The sequence below is a fragment of the Hemicordylus capensis genome, chromosome 1 (genome assembly GCF_027244095.1).
Source record: "Hemicordylus capensis ecotype Gifberg chromosome 1, rHemCap1.1.pri, whole genome shotgun sequence".
NCBI lineage: Eukaryota > Metazoa > Chordata > Lepidosauria > Squamata > Cordylidae > Hemicordylus > Hemicordylus capensis.
Genome location: NC_069657.1, coordinates 70,628,901 through 70,648,850, shown reverse-complemented (window position 1 = coordinate 70,648,850; position 19,950 = coordinate 70,628,901). Strand labels below are relative to the sequence as shown.

Sequence of the window (19,950 nt, the reverse complement as noted above, 5' to 3'; positions counted from 1 at the left end):
ACCCAGTTTGGAGAGATCCTTTTGTAGGTCCTCACAATCTGTTTTGGATTTCGCTACCCGAAAGGGTTTGGTATCATCTGCAAATCTGGCCACCTCGCTGCTTACTCCTGCTTCTAGATCATTTATGAATAAATTAAAAAACACCGGTCTAAGTACAGATCCCTGGGGGACCCCACTTCTTACTTCCCTCCATTATGATAACTCAGCATTTATACCTACTCTCTGTTTCCTGTCATTCAGAAATCTCAGGTCCTGCTCATGGCCCCACCACTAACAGAGATCTGGTTGGTGGAGACTAGAGACAGGGCCATTTCAGTTGTGGCCCCTTGGCTTAGGAACACCCTCCCCGAAGAGCTTCCATGCTCCTTCCCTCAGTGTTTTAAAACAACAACTAAAAACACATCTTTTTAAAGAGGCTTTTAAATGTTTCATCTGTTGCTTTTTTCTGGTGAGTTCTTTAGTCTTTAGTTATTATGATTCTTAGTTTTTAGCTTTTAAAAGAATCTAATTTGAAATTTTAAAAGGTAATTCTGATCGTGGTTTTAGCTTGGATTTTTAACTTGTTTAATTTGGTTAATTTTAGTAGTCTGATTTTATATTGTAACTATTTTATGACTGTTGTGAGCTGCCCCAAGCAGTACAGGTTGAGTATCCCTTATCCAGACATCCAAAATCTGGAATGCTCCAAAATCTGGACACCACACTATAACAAAAACAAAAACAAAAACATGCCTCAGCTCACCCACTCGCATATTCCCAGTTTTGCGGCTTTTAAACATGCAGTCAAAACTTACTTATTTCAGAAGGCTGTTAGTGACAGGGGTTTTGTCTGTAATTCTCTCTAGTTGCGGCTCTGTTTTTATTGTGAAGCATTTAAATGTTTTTGATGTTCTTGCTTTGGCGCTAGAGGAAAAAGGGAAAGCCCCCCCCCCCTTCCTCCACTCCCTGCTCAGTTTGGCACCTGCTCTTTTGCTCTGTCTCTTTTAACACTCTGGATCCCATGCCCAAGATATTTTATTATGCAAATATTCCGAAATCCAAATTAACTATTATTATTAACTATTAGCTAGCCCCCACATCTGACGTCAGACATGGGGGGGCGGGGTCAGTGGGGCTGCGGCCACACACGGACTGCTGGCGGTCAGCCTGCGCCTGATTCCAATAGATCAAAGCCACACGACTTCCCTGCCCACAGCTCCTCACTGCTCAATAACAGAGTACGCAGTCAAGCGAAGTTAGGCCAGTAGCCTCCCCCAACCAAGTCTCTGTCAAACATACCAGCTCAGCTCGCTCCTCCCCAATTAAATCATGGATAACCGTGGTTACAATATTAAAATGAAACAGTAACATTTGATTATAATATTAAAAGAAAATAGTACTCTCTAAGACTCACAGTGTATAATGGACAGATCAGAAATGCACCTGGGAGGTATAAGTCTGCATATTTAGGAAAGTTGCAATTTAATCCTGCTTGCTTCCCCTCTCTCTACTTTCAATTATCCCCACTTAGCCCATTCTTCTCAGGAAGTGGATTGCATGAAACATTAATCGACTTTGTCTTCCACTTCTATGATGTACTCAGCCTCGTCTAACAACAGATGTTATTACAACTACTCTCCCTCCCACATTGCTTTTGTCAGTGTCACTAACAGTGAAACCAAAGAAGCTTTTTCCTATAACGGCTGATTGATTGCTTCTCCTGCTATGTTTCTTTCTTTCTCTTTCATCTAGTGACCTGCTCTGGGACATCACAGTCAGTGTGTTCTGCTGCTTGAAAAGAATAAATGGCAATTTTTTGAGGAAGGAAGGAAAATGTTGGAAGAGACAGCATTGTCACCAGAGACTACAGAGGAGGTGGGAAGATTAGTGAGTATAGCCCAGAGGTCAGATCCTCTCCCGCGGGTCACTTTTGACGCACCAGAGAAGCCAGGGGATGAACTCTCTCACAGAAAGTTGGCCAAATTAACCACCAAGTATAACCGGAGAGATCTTCAGAGGTGGTTAGACCTAGAGGAATGGATTGATGCCCAGTTGCAAGAGCTCTATCAATACCAGGTGGGTAACAGGTAGGCTACATAACGGCTTCACACACAGATGCATGGAGTCTTATCTTTGCCACAGCTGTAATACAATATTCATGTAATGGAGCAAAGTCTGTTTTGGAAATGAGGGAAATTGATTCTTTGTCCCAGTCTCAGTAATTTGACAAGCTACCTCCTTCCCATTCTGCATTACATTATTGTGTGAGATTAAACTGGGGAATGCTGATAGATTCAGACTGCTGAAAAGCAGCTCCTTGAATCATCTCATCCAGCCTTGAAGCAAAGGCACTCTATCTATATCTAAAGCATCCTGGCAGGTACCCTTTTCTTAAACATTTCTGAGAGAGGAGAAGTCACCGCCTTCTTAAGCTGTATGTTCAACTGTCGTGCTGCTCTTGCAGTCAGAAAGTAATCTAAATATATCTCCTGTAATTAAACCATTGCATATGGTCCTGCTATTAGTAAAGTTGTGCCGTCAAGTCGGTGTCAACTCCTGGCAACCACAGAGCCATGTGGTTTTCTTTGGTAGAATACAGGAGGGGTTTACCATTGCCATCTTCCGCACAGTATGAGATGATGCCTTTCAGCATCTTCCTGTATCACTTCTGCCCAATATAGGTGTTTTCCATAGTCTGGGAAACATACCAGCGGGGATTCGAACCAGCAACCTCTTGCTCCCTAGTCAAGTTACTTCCCTGGTGAGCTATTAGCTGGCTTCCTTCTACTAGTAGGAAGGGATAAATATATAAATAATTCTGTCTGAGTTATTTGTAAATATTTTGAAAGTGTCCACATGTTTGTCTGTCTATCTATCTCCTTTTTGCAGATGGTGCATGCAAGGGGGTTCACAAACAGCTAAAAACAGCCATATAAACACAACCAGAGAATAAGCACAATAGTAACCAAACAGCCAAAACAGGCTTAAAACAGCCTCTCATCTGAGGTCCAAGGCTTTGGGACAGAGCCAAACAGATTTCCCAGGGGAAAGAGCCAATAAGAAAACAGCGAATAGGAAAACAGATGCAGATCAAAAGACGCAGATCTGCAGGCCAATACAGATCATACAGGATGGGGATTGAGAGAGGTTCTTCAGTCCTTTATCTTGCCTCAGTTAACCTCAGAGATGGTAATGTTGTTGCTGTGCATTACCCAGAGCCGTTTGGAGGGGGTGGTATATAAATGTAATAAATAAATAAATAAATAAATACAATTAAAGAATGAGGCACAAGGGAAGAGGCAGCCTCTAAAGTCAGCCTCCACAACTGGTGACTCATCAAGCCAATACAGTCTATATACCAAGGCTGCACAACTCAAATGCCTAGGTGGGCCAGAACCCTCCACAACTTGGCATGCAGCGGCCAAGGTCATTTTTGTAGCACATTATTACATTAAAATTAAAAATATTATTAGTTACTTGTGGAACTATTCCCCCTGTCAATGGACCCATAGTTTTAGAGGATAGGTCCTGTCCCTGCTCAATCAGTGGAGCCCCTAGAGTGCATGCGAGCCCCAAACAAATGCCAAGTCATCTCCCCTCCCTAAATAGTTGCTGCTTCCAGGCTGCAATATTAGGCATGCTTACATGGGAGTAAGCCTCACTGGGCACATTTCTGTGCATGGAGCATATTTCTGAAGAAGCATGCACAGTATGATGCTATAAGGCAGTTTCCAGCTCCTGTGTGGCTGCAGGATACCTGGGGGCCAGTAAACTAGTCCCTGCGGGCCAAATCTGACCCCCGGGCCTTATTTTATGCAGGCCTGGTCTATACCAACTATCCATTGCGGCCTACCAAGTGCCTGACAACTCTCCTATTTTTACTGTGCCAGTAATACAGGAGAATACAGGAAATACTGGAGGCTTATCAAGCCTTTGGTGGGTCATCCTACGTGGCTGATGAACTGTGTTCAGCATGGTGTGTCACAACTGGTGTGGGCCTGATATATGACAGGCTGGGCCTAAATCATTTAAGTCTTTTAAAGTTAAAGCTAGAAGACAAAAAGGCAGCAAATGAAGAAGGCGAAGCTTTCCTGGTGTCAGGCTCTCAATAGTCCTGTTCAGACATGTACATGCATACAGGGGACTTTATGGTTGAATATGCATTTAAGCATTCGTTTAAAAAGTGAACCTATGTTCACGCCCCCTCAAAATGCAGGGTACAGATAGCAGGTGTACTGCTGTACACGTGTTGTACATGTGTTGAGTATAAATGTGTAAATCATGCATACAGATCTGTCCATGCATACACTGTACACACACTGTATGTGTGTTGAACATAATATGTAAATAGGGCTATTGGTAAAGAAGGTTCTCATTTTTATCTTTAAGTTCCTTTTGGCAGTAGATATTAGCATTTTATTACCTATGTTGTAAGGGTGTCATCATGACCCATATCCTGAGTAGTGACTCTCAGTCTGATTTTGAAGAGGCAGTACTAGACCCAGTCTCAGGACCTGGAGCATGAAAGAACCCCAGAACTAGAACCCCCTGAAACAGCAGCCTTCAAACCTGAGCTCCTCAAAAGAGCATTCTCAGTACCTGAGCTCCATGAAAAGTCAGCTACTTCCACAGTGTTGCATGGCAACAGGCTAGGCAGAATCAGACAGAGAGGAAGAGTCTGCCCCTTTAAGGATATCTATCTTCAGGCAGGGAGGTGGACTCCTGGAGGGGTAGCCTAAGTTCAGAGGTATTTAAGAGTTCCATCTATCTATGAGTAGCATCAAGGCAGCTTGTCCAATAGAGCTATCTGTGGTGCTGCAACCGACTCACCTTGCCTCACATCCACAGGATGGGATAGGGCAAGGAGGTTGCATGCACATGCTAAGCAACATAGAAGTTCAGCCAATTACAGGCATAAATATGGTGCCATGCCCCATATCTCCCAACCCAAACCTTAAGATTTTCTTCGGAGATCCTCCTCCAAGTGCCCCTGCCAAAAGAAGTGAGGTGGGTGGCCACCAGGGAGAGGACATTTTTGGAGGTTGGACCCCATTTATGGAATAGCCTCCTCAGATAGGTTTGCCTGGCTCCATCACTTTATTCTTTTAGATGCCAGGTAAAGACCTTTTTGTTTACCCAGGCCGTTTAAATTCAGATTTTCAGATTTGATCTGGTTTTTAATTAATTTTAAAATAAGTTTTTAAGCTGGTTTGTATTGTCTTTTGTATTTTCTTTTCACCTTTTTTGTCTGTTATGATTTAACGTGTTATGTGTTTTTATTGTATGCTTTAATCCTCTGTTGTGAGCCGCACAATTTGTTATGGAGCGGTTAACAAATACAGGTTTTGTTATTATTATATTTTATTTTCACACTGGATTCCCTCTTTATTTAGTGGAATAACCTGTGGGGAGGAGAGATTATTTGAATATCCTGCCACTTTGAGAGCACCAGTAACAGCTGACAACCTGCTGCGGATGGCAACATAGTCCTTGGGAAAGCCTCCCTAAGCAGACAGCCAAGGCCCCTCTACTGCCATTCAGAGCTCCCTCTACATAGCAGGCCAGGTGTTCCCCTGCTTCTTTTTTTACACCAAAGGCCAAGAACTCCTCTGCATGAGGTGAGGCAGTTCAGTGGACCATAAATAATCAGTGGAATATCCCTCCTTCTTGCCTCTATAATTATGACAAAGTTCCTAAATAAAAATACAGCAAACAGCTGCATGAATACAAAGCAAACTCTAATGAAGGACTGGCAGAACTGCTGTGGAGGTGTGTATAAATTACACCCGTGAAGTGTCCTTCATTTGTATAGCTCCTGCCTCCTTTCCCTGTTCTGAAAGGAAACTGTAAAGTATGAGCAAACTGGATTCTGAAAGATAATGAGTCAAGGTAAAAGAGCTCATTAAAAATGAAGCCGATTGCAGTGACTTGTTCAAGCTGACTTCCATATGAGGGCTGGGAAAAGGCCCTGACTTTGCTTTGTACAATGGTTCCAAAGGCTGTCTTCCTGACATAACTTGGCTGCTGTTTTCATTTGGAGTAATGTTACCTTCACTTCCCAAAGGCAAGTTAAGATCAGTACATTTAGTCTACATTCCTCAGGTCCTACCAATGAGCATTTTAAAGGAGTTCTGAAGATAATGAGCAAAAATGTTTGCTCTCCAAGCCTGCCCAGAACTTTCAACATGGAACTGAAATGTGATGGGAGGGGGAAATCGATGTATGGATTGCTACAAAGGAAAAAAATAAATACAAGAATTAAACATTTGTATATTCTAATTTCATTTATGCCAATATCTATCTATCTATCTATGTATCTATCTATGTATCTATCTATCTATCTATCTATCTATCTATCTATCTATCTATTTGTGACATATTTATATCCTGCCCAAAACTTATGTCTTTGGGCAACTAACAAAAAAAAATACAAATTACAACAAAATAAAAAGGCTAAAACCACAATTAAAAATTTAAAGCAATGTTAAAAACTATTAAAACGGTATCTAATTAAAAGCCTGGGTGAACAAATATTTCTTGACAGACTTCTTAAAAGCTGTCAGAGATGGGGATTCTCTTATTTTGACAGGGAGTGTATTCCAGGGCCTTGGAGCAGCAATGGAGAAGCCCCATCCCCGAGTAGCCAACAGATGAGCCAGTGGCAACTGCAGACCAACCTCCCCTGATGATCTCAATGGGCGGTGGGGGTTAATAGCGAAGAAGACCTTCTCTTAAATACCCAGAGCCTAAGCTGTTTAGGGCTTTATAGGCTATAACCAGTACCTTGTATTTTGTCTGGAAGTTCATTGGCAGCCAGTGTAGCTCTCTCAATCCTGGAGTGATATGGTCTCTCCAAGATGACCCAGAGAAAAACCTGGCTGCCGCATTCTGGACCAACGGCAGTTTCCAGACTAAGTACAAAGGCAGCCCCAGATAGAGCGCAGATATTGCGAATATAACAACTGCAAATTGACTATCAGGTAGTGAGAGAGAGGAGGAGGAAGATTCAGGAGGCATGTGCATGGATGCACACACTGTACAGACACATAAACACTTCCCAAACAAAATCACTCTGTCCAGGTGTTTCTATATTAGATAAGAGTTATTATATTAGATCTTTATGTGAATTCCCATATAACTATGCAAGTTACCATATTAGATCTCAAAAGTGTAGGTCCATAATAATGACACTACCACTAAATGTGCAGGTGTTGGGGGGTGAGGCCAGTAGATACCATCTGCTCCCCACACTCTGAGCATTCAGTGAATGCAGTAGGGAGCAGATCCGTATACCCCACTTGCATCCACACAAGGATCTGATTTTATTCTGGGCTGGATCCTATTCTTCTGCTCCTTCATTACTTCCAGAAGGGAATTTTCAGTTTTCTTTGCTTTCATGTTCCCCATTTTGGACCCTTACAAAGAAAATAGCTAGGCTAAGCATTTCTTCTGTGGGAAAAATTTGACCTTACGTCCCCAACTTTTAGATTGTGAACCGCCCAAGGACTTATGTATGGGGCAGAATTAAATGTGTTAAACAAACAAACAAGCTGAAGTTAATGAAAGTTCATTATTCCCCTGCTGAAATCATGAAAGTGCTTACCTGAGAGGCAGAGGTTCTTTTGAGGCCTGACTCTGTCCCACCAATAGAGTTGCCAACTCTGAATAAAGCTATTTTTGGATTTGCCCCCCTAATATTTTTCCCAAAGACATTCACCATATCAATGCATTAAAATATCCAGGGTTGATTTCAATAGTCACCTGAAGATAGTCCTGGAGACGCCAGACCAGTCCTGGAGGGTTGGCAACCCTACCCATATGTATAAAGTATTAAGCAAGGCACCGTTAGTGAGGCTACACCACTCAGCCAAGGTACATGACTCCAAAGTACAGTTGTCCTCTGCCAACTGTGGATTTCCCATAGGGAAATTGTGGCAGGTCTCCTCAACCGCAACCTGAGTATCCGTTTGGTGAGATTTTTTGGAAATTTGGGTTTGGGGGGAATTTGCGGGGTCAGGATACCATTTCTGGGGGTCATTTCCAGGGGTCGGGGTGATTTGGGGGGTTGGGCTGATTTGGGTGGGTTGGGGTTATTTCTGGGGGTAAGGGGTGATTTCCAGGGGCCAGGGGGTCATTCCTGGTGGTCAGGGAGCGGTTTTTCTATTTTTAACCCCCCGTCTTTTTGAGACCGTGAGTCCCCTAACCCCATTTGCTATTGCTTTCAATGGCTCCTCAACCACAAATTCGCCAACCACAAGGTTTCCCAAGAATGGAACCCTCACAATTGTCCAGGGACGACTGTAGCTGGAACCCTTTGAGCATGGTGGGAGAATGACAGTAGAGAACGTCTCTAGCCAAACCTAGTACTGTAATCCATGCAGGGAGAGGGGCAGGCAGCTAGGCAAGTACCTAGAAAGCATCCCTTTCTAGGGACATGATGTAGATGAATCTGTAGACAACCTGGGTAAACAAAGCAATGCATAGCTGTAGACAAGAGTGCCTTCCTCAGTTAAGCACAGACATACCCATAGAGAGGGGAAATGGTGGAGTTTGAGAGGTTGTGGGGTGTGTCCTTGAAAAGAGCTGTGGGGGCAGGGGTTTCCAAGCCTTCTAAAAATAGTAGCTGAGAGGGTCACTTGAGAGGTGGTGGGCTGACTCTCCTGGCCCCTGTAATTTGAGCACTGGTGATTCTGATCTAGTTGCAGGAGGAGGCAGAAGCAACAGCAGCCCCAGAGCCAGAAATTGACATTGAAGATCTTCTTGAAGTCTCTAATGAAGAACAGAAATCAAAACTACAGGTTGGACACAAGGATATTTGACCTCCTATTTAGAATAAATATGGGAGCCAAATGCCTTTCCAGACAATGCAGCAGGTTCTGCCATCCTATAAGGGTGTGCATGCATGTGTGTGTTTTGACAAGCGCAGAACTTTGCATTTGTCTCTGTTGAATTGCATTGTGTTAGTTTCAGCCCAGTTTGCATCCTAAAAAGGTCATTTTGAATTTTAATCTTGCCTTCTGAGCTGTACGCTATCCCTCTCAATTCTGTGTCATGTGCAAATCTGATGAGGTTCCCCTCCACCTCTTTATCTAAGTAAAGAAAACTTTGTGATGATTTGCTGAAATCAATAAATTCTATCCACAGCATTCTCACAATCCACTAAGCTAGTAACCTGATTTTGAGAGGGGGAGGGAGAGGGAGAGAGATTATAATGCTTTAACTCACCACTGCATGGTTATCAAGGTGCTTACAGACTGACTGCTTTATAATCTGTTATCATATCGTTCCGGTATTAGACTGACCAGACTGTAGTTTCCTCTCCCCCGCCCCCCTTCTTCTTCTAAGATTGGGATATTAGACTGTTTCCAGTCTAGTGGCACCTCACCTTTTTGCCAGGGTTTCTTAAAGATGATAGGGATTTTGAAAGTACATCAGCCAGTTCTTTTGGCATGCTAGAATGCAATTCATCTTGCCCTGACAACAAACTCATTTAAGGTAGATAGGTATTTTCTGACTAACCCCTTAACAGTCTTGAGCAGAAATCCTGACACCCCTCACCATTCATGCAGCTTTTGTGAAGCTGCACACAGTTCCCTTTTGTAGAAACTTAATACATTTTGCCTTTAATGATTAAAACTTCCCTCCACCAGTTCTTCAGCTAAGTTTTATTTGATTATTAAACTATTTAAAACTTGCAGTGCTAATTACCACAACTCTAAACATTCCATTGGAGAACTAGGAGGGTGCTATTTCTGGGAAAGCAAGTACCATAAAAGCCATCAAACTTTAATGGATTTCCTACCAGGAAAGCACATGCATGGATTTGCTATACCTACAAACATGCTTGTCTTTACAGCTGTACAGGTGCATAATATGTAGCATAGCAGGTGACATAAAATGAGAAAAGGGTAAATGTAGCGTGACAGGAACATACACATGTGTAAACATTTTGCTTTGTGTTGTAGGAAATTCTTCATGAGTGCTCCAGACCTACAGAGGTGAGCAGAGTTTATCACTGACTGTTTGATATCACTGTTCTGCACTGTTAATGTATGTCAAAAACATAGATATAGAAGGCTGAATAATAGCTAGTTCTAAGCCAAAGATGTTTTGAAGCTTTACTCATACTTTTATTTTGTGACATTTTTCTCATATGCAGTAAAGGATTCACAGTAGGCTGCCACCATCCACTATTCTAATATGGGACAAACCACTCTCTCCATATAAGATTCTTGGGGGTGGAATAGTGGCAAAACCCTCCCTAGAAGGTGCTGAGCATTCCTAGACCTCCAGAGGCATGTAAAGTGTGCCCTCGAACTGGTGTCGACTCCTGGAGACCACAGAGCCCTGTGGTTATTCTTTGGTAGAATACAGGAGGGATTTACCATTGCCTTTTCCCACACAGTATGAGATGATGACTTTCAGCATCTTCCTATATCACTGCTGCCCAATATAGGTACTTCCCATGGAAACATACCAGCGGGGATTCGAACCGGCAACCTCATGCTTGCTAGGCAAGTCATTTCCTGCTGTGCAATTAGGTGACTAAGGCAGACCCAAAATGAAGAGTAGCACTCTTCACAATCCTAACAAGGATTGTGAAGAGTGCTACTCTGCATTTTGGGTCTGCCTTAGATTAAAAGAAAAACAGGAGTATGCAATAAGAACAATTGTCTCTTTATAAATCAGAGTGTGTGTGTGTGTGTGTGTGTGTGTGTGTGTGAGAGAGAGAGAGAGAGAGAGAGAGAGATTTTATTAACCAGGCAACTCAGCTTCAAACAATACAATAAAGGAAAATAACTCCCCTCACGCATCTAACTGAACTGGTCCCTATCTTATTACTCACAGGCAGGGATCTTCCTGCTGTTTCCAGCCTCCAGGCCAGGGCTGCTCAACTTTGGCCCTTCTGCAGATGTTGGCCTACAACTCCCATAATACCTGGGTATTGGCCACTGTGGCTGGGGATTATGGGAGTTGTAGTCCAAAAACAGCTGGGGGGGGGAGTTGAGCAGGCCTGCTCCAGGCTGTGGCTATCGCCATTTCCACAGCAGCTTCTCAGCTAGCTGCTTCCTCAGGGCACTCTTGGGACAGAACAAACAGAGCTTTCTCTTCTTCTGCTGGTGGCTGTGAGTGTTGTTCCTGCCCAGTCCTCGGGACTGGTCCTTCTGTTTTGATTTTCCAGGGCTTTCCCCCAGGAAAGGCCAACAGTTGCTCTAAGTGAGGACTAGTCCTCCCTCAAATCTTTCCCATCACTACAGCAGTATAAATTATTTTATTCAAATGGTCTCTGAATTAGCCAGAGCAGTTGGATAATCCAACATTTTGGACAAAGATGAGTATTATTTTCATCAAATGGCATGAAGCCATATCGGGGAATCACATGGATCTTGGATGACCAAAATTTACATGATGGAAATTCTGGTTATGGATAACGTTTCCTTATTACTGAAAAATTATACTCATCAAATCCTAAGTACATTATACGAAGCCAGATGGGAACCTTTCTGGAAATATATAGAAGAGGGTAAGGACCCAACACATGACCTAATACACTAAATTACATTTATTCTTGATGAAAGTGAGTGTTCATTTGCAAAGGCCAGCTGACTATTCTTTTTGTCTAAAACTGGTCATTTAATTGAACTATGCAGAAAAAAATTGATGATACTATAATTAGGTGTCATTCCTCTTCCATAATATGATACCTTCCTGTCGTCGTATTTTGATGAAAAAAAATCTAATAAAGCATTTTTAAAACTTTTTTTAAAAATGCAATTTTGCTTTTAACATACATGCAATAGGCTACTATGGGGACTTACCAAAAGGAAAGGAAAGATTGTGCTCTCGAGTCGGTGTCGACTCCTGGTGACCACAGAGCCATGTGGTTTTCTTGGCAGAATACAGGAGGGAGAATACACCACACAGTATGAGATTGTCACTGAAGTGAGCATCTGCCTCCAGCACCTTCCTAGATCGCTGCTGCCCGATATAGGTGACTAAGGTAAAGGTAAAGTGTGCCTTCAAGTCGATTTTGACTCCTGGCGCCACAGAGCCCTGTGGTTTTCTTTGGTAGAATACAGGAGGGGTTTACCATACAAATATATATTTACTAGGCACCGTCTGGAAAGCACACCGGTGGGGATTCGAACTAACAGCCTCTTGCTCCCTAGGCAAGCTGCTTCCCCGCTCTACCAGATTCTTCCTTTTCCCTTCCACGTGTGTCGTTCATTGTGTGATAATCCTTTATCACCCTTCCCCTTTTTCAAAAGCATCCCTCATTCAGGCAGAGAGTTGTACAAGAGCAGTGCATGTACACTGCCATATACAGGGCACTAACTAGTTTGCAGGGCTGTCTTTAGGGCATGGCAAGCAGGGCGACCACCCCAGGCCCCCCTCTTTTAACCCCCATTAGAATTAACTGGAAGGGGCCCCGCACTGGCTGATTTGCCCCAGGCCCCGCACCCCGCTAGGGTTCTCTAAGGACAGCCTTGTTGGTCTGTGCCCTATGAGATGTCCATTTTGCATGTTTTATCCACCCCTCAAGTACTGTAACTATATGGTCTAAGCATCAAAGGGAATATCTAAAGCTGTAATTAAATTTGGAAGGTAAACCAAGCAGATCTATTGAACAGGATTCCTAACCGTTTTGCGTGAAGAGAAGATTTCCCCCCTCCGCAACTACTTAGTGCTTTTCTATAGTCATTCCCAAGGCAATTGTTCTTCAGCGCCATGTATCCATGGTTACTTGGCCAAGCCTTGTTAAAGATGTGCAAAGGTGATTAGACAACAAACCAGCTGGTGAATGATTCACACATGAAAATAGACTTGGATGCAGCCACCAAATATGGTTGTGTAGAAATCAGCCTATAACTGAGTTTATCTAACCAGTATTAACACAGGAAGCCCAATGCCCCAATTCAGCTATGAGACACATGCACAATGATGCAGGCTTCCACATGTATATCCTTAGCTCGATGAAGAACCACATAAACAGATGGACAGGAACCTTTTTCAGACATTGAGGCTGTTCTCACGCGCAGCCTAACTGGGCTAGGGATCCTGGTGGGCCAATGCCACCTACCCCCACTATTTACCCCGGCTAATAGCCAAGGTTAAGGGAGCAAGTGCTCCCTTACCCTCGGCTACTTGCTCATGTACCAGCCCAGCCACACACAGAGACGGGTGTCTAGAGAGCCCGTCTGTTGGGGGAATTCTCCAGTGCAGCACACGTGTTGCGTGCTGCATTGTGGGATTAACAGAGGCTGGGATCATGAGTCCCGGCCTCAGATCAATCCACCCTGCTCCGCACTGCATGGAAGGCTGATCGTGTGGGACCGTGAAGTGTAGTCCCACCAGCAAAACAATCGTCTGAGGGGAAGGCAAAGTCTGGGAAGCCTTCTCCCACCCACCCCCGCCTGCCCGGTAGGTCATGTGAATGGCCTCATAATGTTGTATGAGAATGCAGAGGTCTGTACACTCATGCATGTTTTTCTGTGAATGACTGTAGCTATGTTCATGTTAAAAGTGAGGCTCCTTGACCGCATGGTAGGGAAAGGAAATGTACTGCTGTACCTGTGTTCAATATAATATGTGAATTACTGTACCTATTACAGATCCGTATCTGTTTGAACTGTGCACTCATTACATGAGTGTTGAACATAGTGTATGAATAGGGCTAGGGCTGGCCTCGTAATGAGTTGAATTGAGATGGTCACCTCAGATGGTGGATTATCGGGGCGGGGGGGTGACCTTATGCCACCTGATAATTTGCTGGAAGAGACAAGCACTGCCGTCGCCTGAACACCTCCCCATCTGCAAATTGCAAATGAGGCAGCATTTGGGAGAAGGCGGAGTGGTGCTGCCTCACAGTGGCACGTGAGACACTTGTGGCACCCCTGCCTCCTTCAGTCCTCTCCTCTGAGATTTCTCCCAAGGTCCCCTGTGATGATGAGGCAGGGCTGCCTGGCATGAGGAGGAGCCTCCACTGAAAGACTCAGCCGCTGTGGTTTCTTCCCCTTTCCCATGGCAAAAGAGGACTTATGGGGCCTGGGGCAGGTGTGATGTTGGGGCCCCTCTAAAAGGCTCTATGCACATGTGTACAAAGTCAGGGGCGTGTGTGAGCATTCTTGCACAGATGACCCTCATGTGAGAATTCTCACATGTAGCTCCTCCCTGCTCAGTTTATCATGGTCAGGTCAGAGACTACATTTTGCAGTTCAGTGTCATCTAATGCTTTGATAAACCGTTTCCTCTTTCTTTAAAAAGAAAAGAAAAAAGGAGACTTTAAACAAAATACCAAGAAATCAATTGAACAATGTGGCAGGGCTGGGGCAGAGATGGATGGTACACATAGTAGCTGAGTCAGAGGGCCCTTGCTTTGTGGGGTCTTGGGGCAGATCCCCCCCCCCCCCGGCAGCCTTGCAAATAGGGGGAAAGTGGCAGCTCCTCTTCTTTCTGGCTGCTGGTATCCTGCATCCCACTATCCCACATTAGTCAAAGGAGTGAGTGGGAGAGAGCAACCATCCACTGGTCAGCTGGCTTATCACTGCACCCACTGCCTGGTCCATCTCAACCACTCATCCATCACTGTGTGGCCCTCCCTATTCAGATAAGGCATGGCAGAGGGAATTATTCTGATTCCCCAGAAGAAAACCACAGGCATCCAAATGGTTTAACAAGAGGAAGTTGAAGTTATTTCTCTTGGGGCCCAGCCACCTAAGAGTCACCTAATGACACTGCGGGGAAATAACTTGCCTGGTGGGCAAGAAGTTGCTGGTTCGAATTCCCGCTGGTATGTTTCCTTATATCAGGCAGCAGCAATATAGGAAGGTGCTGAAAGGCATCATCTCACACTGCATGGGAGGAGGCAATGGCAAACCCCTCCTGTATTCTACCAAATAAAACTACAGGGCTCTGTGGTCGCCAGGAGTCGACACCGACTTGACAGCACAACTTTATCTAACCAGCCACTTCAGTGACATTTTCTGGTTGCATTGTACTACCAAAGTTCTCACAAATAGCAGCTGAAGTCATGAATCTGTTTCTGGACGGCACCACTTCAGACAAGGGTGGGAGGCTCACGACATGCTGCTCCATACAAAAAGAAATCCCTAGCCACTAGGCTTGCCACTCATTCTTTATTTCAAAGAACATTTATTTATTTAGCATTAACACGTACCTGTTCTTTATCAACTTGATAAAAGAATGCAGTTTGTTCTGTATTTTCAACACTCTGAGGTAGGCCAGTCACTGACTGAAGTGCACACACAGGGAAGAGGCTGGCTTCATGTTGCAGGCCTCTAGAAAGCAGACTTCTTCGGCCCTGCAGGCTGGATAGCAGATTGCACTCTGCTACTACAACGCCCACCATGAAACTTGTTTTTGGAAGCAAAATTTCACCATTGCCCCTGTAGGCGATAGGAGGCGGCTGAGCCTTGTGGAACAGCCAGGCCTGTGAAGGTGTGGCCCATTCTTCAAAAGTCTCTCCCTAGAGTTGAGCAGCTTAACTGCCTGTCATCTTCCTCCACCCAACCTCCAGCAAAAAAGGCAGGAGAATGCAAAAAAACAAAAAAAACAAAAATGTGAAGAATGGGGAATGGGGAATGGGGTTGTGCTATCAAGTCGGTGTCGAATCCTGGCGACCACAGAGCCATGTGGTTTTCTTTGGTAGAATACAGGAGGGCCATCTCCCGCGCAGTATGTGATGATGCCTTCCAGGGGCATAGGGAGACTCCCGGCATCCTGGGGACAAAGTTGTTTGGGGTGCTCTGAAGTCACGCCCCCTACTTTCCAGCCCTGCTGCCACACTTCCCCCTCTATCTACCTGTGGTGGTGGCAGGTGGCCTCCTCGGCACGCTGGCTTCTCCCTGGCTGGCGCGCAGGCCTCCCCATTCCCTGGCCAATGCACCAGCTTCTCTCATGCCTGCGCTTGGGCCTCCCCATTAAGTAGGGAAGACCACCCCATTGAGTGATCTCATGGCATGTGACGCTTTCCCTGCTCAATGGGGAGGCCCGCACACAGGCATGAGAGAAGCTATCGTGCCAGCCCGGGAATGGGGGGGGGGGTTCATGCACTGGCCAGGGAAGTGGGAGAAGTCTGCCCATCCCCACCACCAACAACAAAGGGGAAATGTCTGCAGGTGGTGCGGCGGCAAAGGGGTGCATGGGAGTGGGGCAGCGGGGCCCATGTGGGCCCCTTCACCCTCTGGGCCCAGGGACATGTACACCCCCTTGTGCAATGGACGCTATGCCCATGAGGCCCTCATGATAATATGTGAGGTGAAAGTGGAGTGCGTGAAGTGAGACAGCATGTAGCTGGTCATGTTCGCAACATTCAGATGAGGAGCCAAAATCAATCCATATCCAAGCATCTAATTAATGAAAGTTCATCAGAAGCTAATAAGGTATCTCTTATTAATAATCTCTTGTTGTTTTACTAGTTAAATGCAAGTGAAAGAATTTGAGGGGCTCTCTCTGGTGACAAAGCTACTCTCACTTTATATGAAAAATGTTAAGAACACTAGTATTGCTTCTGTGCTGCTAATATTTGTTTATAGCTGAGCCTGGATGGTTGCATCAAGCTTCCCTGTTTTATTGATTCATTAAAACGTGTTTCCCGCCTTTCTAGCAAGCTAAAACGTAGGAAGCTGCCTTAAACAGAGTCAGACCCTTGGTCCATCTAGCTCAGTATTGTCTACACAGACTGGCTAACTGAGTCTGAATGCTACCCATCAATTCTTAGAAAAGCAGTATATAAATATATTTGATGAATGGAATACATGGATACATTACACTACTAATAAATAGTATTTATTTATAGTAGTTCATGTTCTGACGGACACACATAATGTCACTTTATTAAGGTCTTACAGTGAGGCTATTCTCACACACCCAGGGATGCCCCGTCTGGGTTAGACTGCACGATTGGGCCCTATCCCAGCAGGGCAGTGCCACTTAGCCTGGCTTTAAAGTCCAGCTGTTTGTTGGGGACCCTTGACCCCAACCTTCAACCCAGAGGTACTAACCCAGAATTATATGGAATTATCCTGATGAACAACTTTCTATAATAAAGCCCGTTGGATTATTTAGGAGTGGTTGTTGGGTTTTTTTGGGGTTTTTTTGTTCTGCTTTCTACCTTTGCGCCCAGACTATACATGGTCACCGTATAAAAGAACTGGTCACTTTGTGACACTGGTGAAGCCAGCCTAATTTCATATGCTAGTTCCTGAGCGTATCTAGTATACCAATCAGGCTTGGTTCACAACATGTTAGCTGAGGTTACGCGCTCCCTTAACCCCGGCTACCTGCTCATGTGCAAGCACGATCTGCTTCCAGCCCAGCTGCACACAGAGATGGGCACCTAGAGCGTCCATCTCTCAGGGGAATCCCCCAATGCCCTGTGCATATTGCATGGTGCATTGTGGGATTCCTGGAGACAGGGATGCATTGTTCCGGCCTCCAGAGCTTAATGCTGCACCACGCAGTGCTGCTTTTCTGAGAGTCCCATCTCTTCTCCTAGGAACATGAAATTACTCCTCTTGGGGGAAGGTGAGTTTAAGCAGCCTGTTCTTTATTTTGGAGCTCTTCAGGTGGCAAGCCTACTAGCCACAGAAAACTAGATGATAGAGAGAAGGGCTGTAGCCTAACCCTTTCTTGGACAAGCTTTTCCCCTATATGCATAGATTAAATTAAAAAAAGAAAAGAATGGAAGAACATTCAAGCAGGTGAGCTGCCTCCTGCTCTCTGAAGTGATATAGTCCAGAAAAAGTTTGTTAACCTCACTTGCTGTTTGTGCTTTTGCTATGAAAGGTCTTGCATTTAGTTCTCTCCAGCAATGGAGCCTCATCTTCACCCTGTTCCCACTTTTTAGAAAATTGAACTAAAGAAGAAGGATGCCTTCTAGAACAGTGGATAATCTAGATTTTAGTCTAGACATTCACACTGAGAGGTTAAGCATGGATCGCTAGATCTATGAGGACAGACTTTCCAGCAAAATGCATAAATTTAGCAGACCAAGAGGTTACTCAGTGGTCTCTGCTAAGTTAAATATATGCTAAAAGTAAGCACTTGATAAAATCATTGTAATGATCCTTGTAGAATCAAAAAGATCATTATGGGAGGGGAGAGGGGGGAGAATCTCTCAAGTTTTTGCTAGGGCTTGCTGGAATCTAAGCCTACCATGCTAAGTAAGATGACTGGGGCAATCAAAGAAAAGGTGCTGCATGTTCAATAGCTGTACAGAGGAAGGAATGTTAGCATGTGTACGAGTAATCTTTTAGGGCTGCACAGATGTGAAGAGCTGCATTCATGATGAAGCTGCATTCAAGAAGCTTCCTCTTCCACACAACTTCTAAAAGCATAGGAGCTCAGTTCTCTATTGTATCTGAAAGCCTAATCTCACTCTTTGTGCCCTGGATTCCATCTGAGCTTCTTCCTCAGCTGTGGCAAGCGGAGTGTAAAAGATCCAACTCCTGTCTTAAGTGGGTGGGTGGCATGCAGGATGCAAAGTGAATATGTCTCATTAACTATTTGAATGATAACCTCTTTTTAAATGGATTTTATTCAGGACTTCATCACAGAACTGCTCGATCGATTGAGAGGTCTCAGGAAAATTGCCAGCCCTCAAAAGAAATGATGACAGAACCAAAACCAAAAATGCATCAACATGTAGAAGCAAATGATCAGGAGAAATTGACATGGAATTCCAGCTCTGCACAGCATGGTGCACAACATATTTCAAAGCATCTGTGTTCATCCTTGTTTTGGATGCATATCTGCAGGCCATGGCTCTTGTGTGGGGAGAGGCCATAATTTGGGGTGGGGATAGGTAGATTAGATGCCATGTTTGTCAAAGGGCCCAGATTCAATCTCCATAGTCTTTAGTGGTTCATGTAGCAGGACTGGGAATCTCTGCCTGAAGTTCTGGAGAGCTTCTGCAGGCAAAGGAGTCAATACTGGACTAAATGGACCAATGATCATGACAGAGTCAAACTGGACTTGATAACAAAACATTCATAGAACACAGGTCACTACCAAACAGATATAAAGCAAGGCCAACTTCTTGCAGAGAAGGGAAAGAAGGGAGATGAAAAAGGGGCTCTGATGCCCTCTCTCTCTCTCTGTCTCTTCCTCCCTCCAATTTCCTGCTCCAACTGCTTCTCTCCCAGTTTGGCTCAAAGACTGGAAGCAAGCCCTGTTGTGAGGTAAGTGGCAGAGCAGAGGGCAGGCAGATTTGGGAGAGAAACCAAAGCCAGAGGAAGCGTTCAGAACCTCCTTCCTTCCTATTCAAATTCTCTGCTTTAAATCACTCCAGGCTCCTGCTTTCTATCTATTTGGCATTACCTATTTGCTAACAGGGTATTGCTATCATCACATCCACATAGACCCTTAGGTAGCTTTGTGTGTCAGTGTGTGTGTTTGTGTTTCCTCACAAAGCCTCAGTTTTGTCCATCCTATCAACCTTTATAAAGAGCCTCTCTCTTGACTTGACTTTGAACACTTTTGAAATAATCATGGTGCTATCTAGTCCCAGCAGCCCACATAAATTAAAGTTCATGCCACATCATTTTGACATTTCTAAACTGCCTTCAAAGGCAACCTCATATTGATTACATTATAATATAAACATCATTTTATTTATTTATTTACATTTATATTCCACCTCAGACAGCCATGAGCCATCTCTAGGTGAACAAAGAACTGAAAACATAAAAATGATAAAACAGCAATTGTACATTACCAAATGCCTGTGTGAAGATATGCATTTTTAAAGTCCTCTTAAATCATGGCTTCTGTTTCTTTTATCAAAATGAGAAAGCTTTCTGTTCTCAGCCTGATACATCTTAACTTTTCCTCTCTTTTTTCTTAATTGTTCTTGATCCCTATGTGTAGCGTGCATCCAGTATTCTGCCTCTGGATCATGGCAAAAAAATCATTTTTATATTTGAGATATCCGTTCTTTGTAAAAGAGAG

General features: G+C 44.2%; 1 protein-coding gene across 1 annotated transcript; it reads left to right on the top strand.

Annotated features, from left to right (window-relative positions):
* The first annotated feature begins 1,671 nt into the window (after positions 1–1,671).
* On the top strand, positions 1,672–19,765 carry PPP1R14D (protein phosphatase 1 regulatory inhibitor subunit 14D). The gene is made up of 4 exons (XM_053302560.1): positions 1,672–2,055; positions 8,679–8,777; positions 9,945–9,977; positions 18,545–19,765. The coding sequence occupies exons 1-4, from the start codon at positions 1,813–1,815 to the stop codon at positions 18,611–18,613; spliced, it is 444 nt and encodes a 147-aa protein (XP_053158535.1). The 5' UTR covers positions 1,672–1,812; the 3' UTR covers positions 18,614–19,765.
* Positions 19,766–19,950: the final 185 nt, after the last annotated feature.